Raw genomic sequence first — 10,479 nt, 5'->3', positions numbered from 1 at the left:
ACTTCTGGAAGGGGATGGGTGAATATTATCTCTGATGGGGAAGGTGATGGAATTAGCCTCACAAACATTAAGTTAGCAGGCAAACCTACCCTCTTGGGAAACCAGGATTTTTAGTTGCAACCTTTCCAGGGAATTACACTGAAAGTTGGTAGACTCTTCTCAGAATCTCAAAGTATTTTCAGCAACTTTACTGCAACCGCTATAGTCATGACAAGAGCAGAGCAGGGGAATGAAACAGCTGTTGTGGAATTCATCATCCTGGGTTTACAAAGTATTCCAGAAGTGGAGTGTATGCTATTTGTGATTTTTCTAGTGACCTACATCACAACTCTATCAGGGAACCTCCTGATCACGGTGCTGGTTGTGACTGATCATCGCCTTCACAGTCCCATGTTCTTTTTCCTAGGGAATCTGTCATTCTTGGAGACCTGTTACACTTCCACCATCCTGCCCAGAATGCTGGCAAGTTTCCTAAAAAAAAAATATGTTATTTCACTTAATGGTTGTTTTTTGCAGTACTTTTTCTTCACGGGGCTAGCAGGTGCAGAATGTTGTCTCCTGACCACCATGTCTTATGACCGGTACATTGCGATATGCAAACCACTGCATTACACAACCATAATGAATGGCAGGTGCTGCCTCCAATTAGCAGGTGTATCTTGGGTAAATGGGTTGTTGGCTAGTGCCATAGTCACCTCTCTGATGCCACAGCTGACTTTCTGTGGCCCAAATGAAATTGATCATTTCTTCTGTGACTTCGCACCAGTGGTAAAGCTCTCCTGCAGTGATACCCACTGGATTGAGCTTGTAACGTTCATCTTGGCCTCCCTTTTGACACTACCCCCATTTCTCTTGACACTCATATCTTACGTATGCATTAGCTACACTGTCCTCAGGATCCCATCCTCCACAGGAAGGCATAAGGCTTTTTCTACCTGTTCTTCTCACCTCACTGTCGTGACACTTTTCTATGGGACCCTGACGGTTGTGTACTTGTTACCAAAACCAAACACACTGGGAGACCTCCACAAAGTGTTCTCTGTCTGCTACACAGTTCTGACTCCACTGGTCGATCCCCTCATTTACAGCTTAAGAAATAACAACATAAAGAAGGCTTTGAGAACAGCTCTGAACAAATACATGTTTTTTGATAAGGCATGAACAAGCTCTTGTCAATTATTAAGGAAACTGAAATATCAGTCTGATGAAAACCTTTCATCTGAACATGAGGTAGTCTTTTTTCCTGGAAAGGAGACAAAGTTTCCAATGTCTTGAGAGAATCATGTAAGTGAGGGTCCTAGCTACTGGGTTGTTCAGGATATTTCTTTACTTGGACTAATTAATGGGTGAGCATTTCTGCACAAAAACCAACACCCACAAACTGCCTTGCTAGTCTCAGAATCAATGAGACAATGGCCTGACCTGGGACATCGTGCTAAACCTAGACTAATTCATAGGCTCTATTTGTATATTTCAATGTGTTGGTTCACATCCTGGATTGAGAATCATTCTGTTCCAGAGACTTCTCCTGGCAGTTCTTTCTACATAGATAAGACACCCAGAAATCACAAAGGAAGGAATGGTCCCGAAGTACAGACATTTGAACATAGCATAGGAAATGTTTTGTGCACAGTTAAGATGAAAAGTGGCAGTGGATCGTGTATGTGCTGGAGTGATCAAAGAGGTCCACAGACCAGCTCTATATAAGAATTCGAGAGAAAAACATTTTAAGGAGTCTCATTCTATCCACCTGAAGATGCTCCTGCAAAGACTTTGCAACAGAGTCCCATCACTATCTGGACAGGGACCAAGCAACATCTGATTGTGATTCACCTTCTGTCCTGGTTTGAGGTAAAACAGAACCAATTTTCTGTTTTGTAATTTTACATTTTAGCTAAGCCTCTTCTAACTGACTAAACTCTGAAATTAACAGCATATTGTGGAGACACTGTTTATTCTCAGAATGATAAGACCTGATTATTTGTAATTTATACCAAGGAATGGTATGCAGAGAGGCTCTTGCTTTTACTTATTGCTACAACAATCAAGGCCAGCTAACTTTGTTATATGGCCCATTGGAAGGTCGTAAGCAGAAGAATGCAGAGGGGTTGCACCTGCAGGGAGGAGTGGACAGGACAGGTGACCCAAAACTGACCAACAGAGCATTCCATCCCATCTGCCTCATGCTCAGTATGAAAGCTGAGGGATCAAAGGAGTCCTCCTCTTTCTTCAATGTCCAGCATCCAAGGAGGACTCTGTCTGCTTGTCTGCCTTTAATCCCAGTCCATGCATTCCTGAATCCACATATGGAATCCAGTTCCCATCTGTTGCTGAGTACAGTCTGGGACTTTCTCAGTGCCTGCTGGTGACGCGATTGTCATCCTGGGAGCTTGATGATCCAGTTTTGTATATATTGTATATATTTGGTTATTTTCTTTTTATTCTTTTAGTAATATTTCCATTAAAATAGTTTTGATTCCTCTAAACTCATAAGTCTGTTTCAGTCTCTCCCTTGTCTCCTTGGAGAGAAGGTACGGGGGAGCATCTATCATTTATTTCAGTGGCCAGTCCAGCCCAAACCATGACACCTTCTGAGTATTAGCCTTTGCAAAGATCCCAATAATTTTTTATGATTTTTTAATAAATACTCTGTGATCATCTGTGCAACATAGTCAATGAAGGGTGTCCTTGGTCTGGCTGGGATGGAGTTAACTTTCTTCAGAGCAGCCTGTACAGTGGTGTGCTTTGCATTTGTGGTTAAGACAGTGTTGATAACTGTATTAGGCTTATGTGGTAAGGTTTTGGGGTTGGGGGGAGGTGAGGCTGTTGGAGTGACCTGTTTGAGGTCAGGTGCTGACCCGTCCTGGACATAGCTAGTTCCAGCCAGCTACAAAACAGACCTATGGCAGGGCAAACCTGAGCCCATCAGCGAAGCTGGTGGTGCCCCTGGAAAAACACATGTAAGAGCAGAAAACCTCAGACGGGTGGAGAAGGAGGGAGGAGGGGAAAAAAGGGAGTGAGAAACAGCCCTGTGAACATCATGGTAAGCAGAAAAGGAGGGATGGTAGCAGGTATTTCCTTGCATCCCATGGTGGACCACATATCAGGGCAGCGTGATGTTTCCCGAACAAAATGCAGACCATGGGAAGGACCCCATTGGAGAAGGGGAAAAGATGAGGAGGAAAGAGCAGCAGAGAACTGTTGTATACTGACCATAACATCCCCATCCTCCACACTGTTTGGGGCAGTGGTCAGAGTAAGGAGGAGACAGGAGTAATGGAGTGAAGTCTTTCTCATTACTCAAATCTATCTTAATTAGCAGTAAATGAAATTAATTTTCCCCAAATGAAACCTGTTTTACCCATGATGGTAGTAACGTAAGTGATCACCCTGACTTTACCTCAACTCATGATATTTTAATTCCATTTTCTCCCCCTGTGCTGTTGAGGAGTGAAAATGAGAGACCAAATGGGTGGGAATTTGTCCCTTAGCGAATATAAATGGACCGCAATAACACACCAACATTCTGGCTCTTACTGAACAGCCCTTGCACAGCATCAAGGCTTTCTCTTTTGCCCCCTGCCCCCATGCACACACAGAGAGTAGGCTGGAGGAGGGCAATAGGTTGGGAGGGCGCATAGCCAGGACAGCTGACCCAAAATGACCAAAGGGATGTTCCATGCCATATGACATCATGCTCAGCAATAAAAGCTATGGGAAAAGAGGAGGAAGGGGGAGCATTATTGGTTATGGCATTTGTGTTCCCAAGCAACCAATGTGCTGATGCTCTATTTTCATCAGCAGCAAGTGCTGATGCTCTGCTTTCCAGGCATTGACTGGATGCCTGCCTGCCGATGGGAGGTAATAAATGAATGCTGCGTTGCTTGCACACGCAGCTTGTGGTTTTCCTATTAAACTCCCATTATCTAAATCCATGAATCTTCTCTCCTTCCTTCCATTTTCTCACCATCCCACAGGAGAAAGGAGTCAGAGAGAGGCTGTGTGGGTGTTTGGCTGTCGGCTGAGTCACCCCCACAGAGCATTAATTGATACAGTCAGTGGAGTCTGGAGAATGAACCAGCTCACTCAGAAGTGGGCCCTCACTTGCTCAGATGAGGTGATCTTTATATGCGGCTGAATGTATTGAGTAAGGACTAAAGACAGTCACCCACACGTACACACCTGCTGCCACCTGATACATCCTAGGATGTCTCCTCTGGCAACCACCTGTACCTCCAAAAGGGAACAGGTCTACCTCTACACTCTGTCCATCACCACAGGCAAGAAATGGACTTTTCTAGCTCGTGTTCACAATGAGGTAAAGACCTTTACTTGCTAGATCTGTGCACCAACAGAAGTCTTCAAATCTATAAAATTACCTTTCAGCAAAACAAGTCAAATTTCCTAAGCCTTCATTCCTTTTGTGTACAAACATAAACAGGCTTGAGAGAGAGGCAAGCTAGAGAGAGTTTATTTTGATTTATGTCATGTATGAAGATTTTTAAAAGTCCCCAGAGAAAGCCCTGGAAAAAATATCAGGTTTATAGACAGAACGATATAAATTTGTAGAAGAGGATAGTTTTCCTCCTTGTATCTGTCTGTTGAGAGGGTCTGATTCAACAAAGTAAGTGAACACGTAGCATACCAGTTCCCTTCACAGTTTCTAAAAATTCAGTACAGTACATATAATCAAAGAGCGTCAGATCTTGAGTAAGTTTGGATTTATCTTTCTAGCCTTGCTTTTGAGACTAAAAGTAACTTACACTCGCAAAACCATTTATTTTGATAGCAATATTTAATTAAGGAATTATATTTTTCTTCTATCCACCGTGAGGAAAATTAATAGGAGCTAGTGATATGCTGGCGGCAAAGCCACTAATGGTGTATTTGGTGTATTCTGAAAACAATAATGACTGTGCTTTACGCTCTTGACCCTCATTTAGCATAGAAAGGAATTTAGGCAATATTTTCCATGAAGTTTCACACATTCACTCTTTGTTGTTTGGTTAAGATCGTAATAAATCATAAATAAATGAATACATAAATAAATAGAGGATGAAATATTTCCAGTGTGCTGTACTACACAGGAAAATTGCCTCTTAGAAGCGTCTCAGAGATCAGACGCATATAGGTCCTGTGTTTCTGACATTTCCGTGCCACAGCCAAAAAGGACAGCTGCATGTGGTTGCACTTCTATGTCCCTCCAGGGAACAATCTTCCCATCTGTACAGAAAGCATCTCCGTCTGTTTTCTGCTGAAAAGAAGGGGAAAGAAGGGGCAGACTGCGTGGAAGACAAAGCTGGGAGAGAAAGGAAGAAGATACTGAGGGTTCAGGTACTGGAAGCATTTTAAAGCAGTCAAAGAATACTGTTGCTCTCATCCTAGAGAGCTGAGGTTTAAACATCTCCAAGTATAAGTAGCACTGTTACATAAAAAAAAAAAAAAGGTGACTGCTGTCTTCATGCTTGATTGCTTGCCACTATGAGGGAGCAGCTGTCAATTATTAAAAAAAAAAAAAAAGAAAGAAACATATCAACCTGCAGTAATCTGCAGCAATGTTCATGCAGCATTCTGCATGCACTGATCATTCCTCCCTTATCTTAGGAAACCTCATACTAAGTTGCTTGTATTGTGTTTGAACACAGAAGTCACATAACTAAATGGCTTGATGCAGTTATATTCAGAAATCATGTAGAAGGAGACATCCATGCAGTCTTTTCATTTACTATACCTATAAGTTAGTACAATCAATATCATACATTTAATAATACTTTTATAAGCCTAGGATGACTTGAAGGCGACACTCTGCTCTGGACAGGGGATTCCCTGGGGCGTGCTGGTAGAAGGAATCTGCAGCCTTAGTACTCAGTGAAAGGTCTGTGATGACAGCTGAGGTGAGATCAGGAAGGAGTAAATAGAAGATTTCGTGTAATGCACAACTTACTACTGCTTCTGAATGAATGCCCAAAATTCATTTCCTGTCAGGCCAAAGCAGAGGCAGCTGTTGGAAGTGGCAGTGTCTGGAGGGCTGGGGTCCCAGAGGACACCTCACCCCAAGCTGCAGGGGCCATCGCATGATCTAGGACCCAGCACAGGGACTGAAGCAGCAGCTGCAATGCCTCCTGCCAGGGTTTCCCAGAGCAGATGGGCCCCTCCAGGCACATTCACATGTGCACCCCTGGCAGGACTACATCTTCAGGCTGGCCACACAGATCAATGTGGATAGAAACACTCTGCAAATGCTGATGGCACCTATCCCGATTCACCTCTGGCCGATCAGGTTGAGGATCTGTCAGTGGAGCATACATACGAGTGTAAACATACATACATGTACACATACGATACAGATCTCCCAGTCACTGCCCTAGACACTTAGAGTGTGCAGTGCCTGTCCTTGAATCCCCAGTTACTCTCACATGGGCATGTGTGTCCTGAGGTCCAGCACCACTACAACAGCTGGCACAGACCCAGACCGACCTACAAACCTCCCACAAACATGAGCAATCCCACACAGGCACACTGTGCATCTCCCCACAGCTGGGCTGAGATACTCAGTCTACCCAGTAACTGACCTGGGACCTCCACCAACAGCTTCCCTGTTCCCATCCCATTGCGAATAAAGTTCTGTGTTTCATTCATGGTTAAAGGAATCATTCTGAAACCTCTTTTCCTCTCTTCCTGTTTAATATGAATACAGGCTTTACAGAAGCCTGCATAGTTTGCAACCTTAACAGCTCCTCAGGATAGGGGCGATGTGTATGAAAATATGAGAAAAACCATGAACTAATCCTTCTTTAGGCTATTTTTTACAGGAACCCCTCCTTTTCCCCTTGGGAATTATTAAGCTGTCATAAGGTCCCACTAAGCCTTCTGTTTTCCAGGAACAAGAAACTCAGTTCCCTGAGTCTCATCAAATACAGTGTGTTCTTCCAGCACCTTGGCCATCTTACTTATCTCCACCGGACTCACCCAAGCTTATGAACATCTTTCTGATACAGGAGGACCCCATACTGGATGTGCTATTCTAGATTCTGTCTAACCAGTGCTGGGTAAAAGGGAATAAACACTTCCCTCCATAGCCTGCTGGCTGTCCTCCTCATGATACAGCCCAGTACACTGTTAGTTTTCAAGCCCAAGAATCATAACCAGCAAGTTTGAGTAGAAATCAGCTTTACTAATACCAGGGTTGTCAAGGAGGGAAAATGAAGAGAAACTTCTCCCCTAGAGACAAATTAGGTAACAAACCTGTCTGGGTCTCACTCCACGGGGCATTTGGTTATTGCAGGTCATGACTTCAGTGCTGAACTGAGTTAGAAGTACTTGCCTTCTCCTCTTGGGGCATGCTTTTGAGCTCATTCTAGCCTCCATTCATGAGGGAGGAGAAACCTCCAGCAGAAATTACCTTGATAGATGGGGTGCATTTTAAGATACTATTTCAGAAAGGCTTGTGAAGACTATTTGTGCTTCTGATGAAAGGTGAGAATATTAATCCTTTGCTGCTGGGTCCTTTTCTATTTTCTTTGCTGTTTTCTCTTTCGTACATTCTTCACTGGGTCTAATAATGCAACAATGAATTATATTCCTTGTTCTATATTTGTCTGACTCTTTCAATGTTATAGGTAAACAGAACTAACTATTACAGTCTTAAATTAATACTTTAGTGTCAGGAACTCCATATCTCCACCTTCAATATCTCCATCTTCAATTCAATGGGAAATGGGCAGAGACTTGCTCCACACTTTCCATTCCAGTAATGCCTTAATATTGTATGAAAAATATGATCATTGGAGATTCATTCAACCCCAAGTTAGTCACCTAATTCTGAGCTAAGTTTTAATCAACACAGGGGAGAAAATGCTGGTGCCTCTGCACGGTGATTCGGGTAAACCATCTTAGACTTGTGTCTTCATCAAGAGATGAGTGTGCTATAGATGAGTCAGTCTCTCTCAGTTGACACCAGTGAAAGGGGAAATCTCCATCAGACTCTGTTTCCAGGTCGCCTGGAAGTGCAGGGAGATGAGTTGAATTCCACTGAAGAGCTAATTTTGTACCATTGCACTACAAGGCAGAAATTATAACTCTGTTTCTTGTACCTGAGTATGAGAACCTCTGCTTGGTCATTTGGAATGGAATTCCAGGCACAATTTTAGATTGTCAAAATGGGATGAACCAGATGGAACTATGTAAAATCTACTAGTAATGACCATATTTGGGAAGATCTCCAGTTGCAGCTAGCAGCACTCTAGTTTGGTGAAATGCAAGACCAGAGACAGCTTCAACCTTACACTGCTGAGTAAATCCTCATGCAGACAGTCTCTGATCTCTCCATTATCAGCCAGATTCCTGGAGGACAATCACCAAAGATGGTCAGAAACGTCAACCTTTTCCGCTTGCAATTAATAGGCATGTACCTTCAGTAGCTGAGATCCCTTCATAGCCCTGATCGGTCATAATTAAAGTATGTAGGGTGCATGATACACAGCTGCTAAACAAGTTTCTCTGTTCCTCAGGGAACACTGAAATTCTTTTTAAAAAGTAATTATTTACATTACATATTTATTTATAAATTAGTAAATCAATATCGCTGTTCTCTTCTGTCTATCTGTTACTCTGTGGTACAATGACACAATATTCCCTATTCCTCTCCTTGCTTTCACTTCTGAAAGGTCTTGCTTTTAGCCCAATGCAGACTTATTTTGCACCCAAACAGCACTGGAAGAAATTAGGTTTCAGCATCTAAGTTTGGGGATTCGTGTGTAGAAGTCTAAGTCCATACCACAGTCAGGGAAGATCCACTATGCAATGTGATTGCTTTAAAATGTCTCTGATACTATTTCAGGAGAAAAAGAAAAGAAGAGAAAGGAAAAAAAAAGGAAAAACCCCAAAAGTCCTGTTAGCGTTGAATATGTTCTGGCCATGATGCAGTAATGTCTTTATTTTTGTTCCTACGTAGGGGACCCCAAGGCAAATGCACCCACAGAATCTCACCAAGGTCTCTGAATTCATCCTTGAGAGTGTTTTTGACAACCCTCACCTCCAAGGTCTCTATATTGCAATATCTTTGTGCGTCTACCTCACTGCTATCCTCAGCAACTCATTTGTCATTATAGCTACCATTGTCCACCCACGGCTTCACAACCCTATGTACTTTTTCATCTCCAACCTGGCCATCCTTGACCTGGTAATTATCTCCTCAGTGCTGCCCAAGATGTTGGAGAACCTGATCCTGGGCAAGAACACCATCTCATTTGAGGGTTGTGTAGCACAGCTCTACATCTTCACTTTCTCAGGCTCAACAGAGCTTATACTGTTAACAGTCATGTCCTATGACCGGTACCTGGCCATCTGCCGGCCTCTTCACTATGTAAGCATGATGAGCAAGGGGACTTGCATCACTTTAATGGCTGGTGTCTGGGGAATTGGTACTGTCAATTCCCTCATAAACACCCTTCTTGTGGCACAGTTGGACTTTTGTGGGCCAAATTTAGTCCAAAATTTCTTATGTGAGATACCCCCCGTCCTTGCCCTGTCCTGCAGCTCAACCTATCTCAGTGAAATCATGGTTTACATGGCAGACATCATCTTAGGCATGGGAAACTTCCTGCTGGTCATCCTCTCCTATTGCCTTATCATTATCACCATCCTGAAGATGCAGGGCTCTGAAGGGAAGTGGAAAGCCTTCTCCACCTGCTCCTCACACCTTGCTGTTGTTGGCTTGTTCTACTCCAGCATCATCTACACCTATATCCAGCCAACTAGCGCTCTATTAGAAAAGAAAAACAAACCAGTGAGCATTATGTATGCTCTGGTGACTCCCACTGTGAACCCTATGATCTACAGCTTGCGAAACAAAGTCATCAAAGCGGCATTCTGTGAATTTGTACCATTTCTCAGGAAAAATTAATACACATAGCCACATCCCCATCCTTGTCGGCCCTGTTCTGCATGGTCCACACTCATGGGTAGTCGCAGTGTTGTGTCAACCTTTGCTGCTAATAAGGGTGATGTTGTTTTCAGTGAAGTTCATATGGCTGCAACAATGGTAGTTCTTAAGAAGAAATAATCTGAACTGAGGATACTCAGAGCAGGCTGAGGTGAAGTGTACCTTAGAAGTGTTTGTTGCTTTGAATCCAGTGATCTCTTGAGTCAATCTCTAGTTTTGGTCAGCAGAGAGGAAAAGGCGCTTTAAAGAGGTAATGCCTCTGAATTTTCCAGACCTCCTTCTGCTTCTGAGATTCTCCCTTAAAGGTCTGTTTCTCCCTATTGTAAAGTAGAATGCCCTCCTACCATTACCTCAGCCCACCTATTGATAAACTATCCAACATTTATGTTTCTAATGTTTTTTATATAGAAAAGCAGATCTTTGCTTAAGAACATAAAAATCATTAATCAAATCATCATTTAATATTATGAGAAACAAATCTCCATGATTATCTGCTCAATCTCAGGCTATTGGTCATGATTTTCCCTCATTCTTCT

The 10,479-nt window shown here is 42.9% G+C and overlaps 1 protein-coding gene across 1 annotated transcript; it reads left to right on the top strand.

Moving 5' to 3' along the window:
* Positions 1-207: 207 nt before the first annotated feature.
* On the top strand, positions 208-9,904 carry LOC128919445 (olfactory receptor 13G1-like). Its single transcript, XM_054224771.1, has 2 exons — positions 208-349; positions 9,102-9,904. The coding sequence occupies exons 1-2, from the start codon at positions 208-210 to the stop codon at positions 9,902-9,904; spliced, it is 945 nt and encodes a 314-aa protein (XP_054080746.1).
* Positions 9,905-10,479: the final 575 nt, after the last annotated feature.

This window comes from Rissa tridactyla, chromosome 19, assembly GCF_028500815.1.
Source record: "Rissa tridactyla isolate bRisTri1 chromosome 19, bRisTri1.patW.cur.20221130, whole genome shotgun sequence".
Classification (NCBI taxonomy): domain Eukaryota; kingdom Metazoa; phylum Chordata; class Aves; order Charadriiformes; family Laridae; genus Rissa; species Rissa tridactyla.
This window is presented reverse-complemented; position numbering and strand designations above follow the sequence as displayed.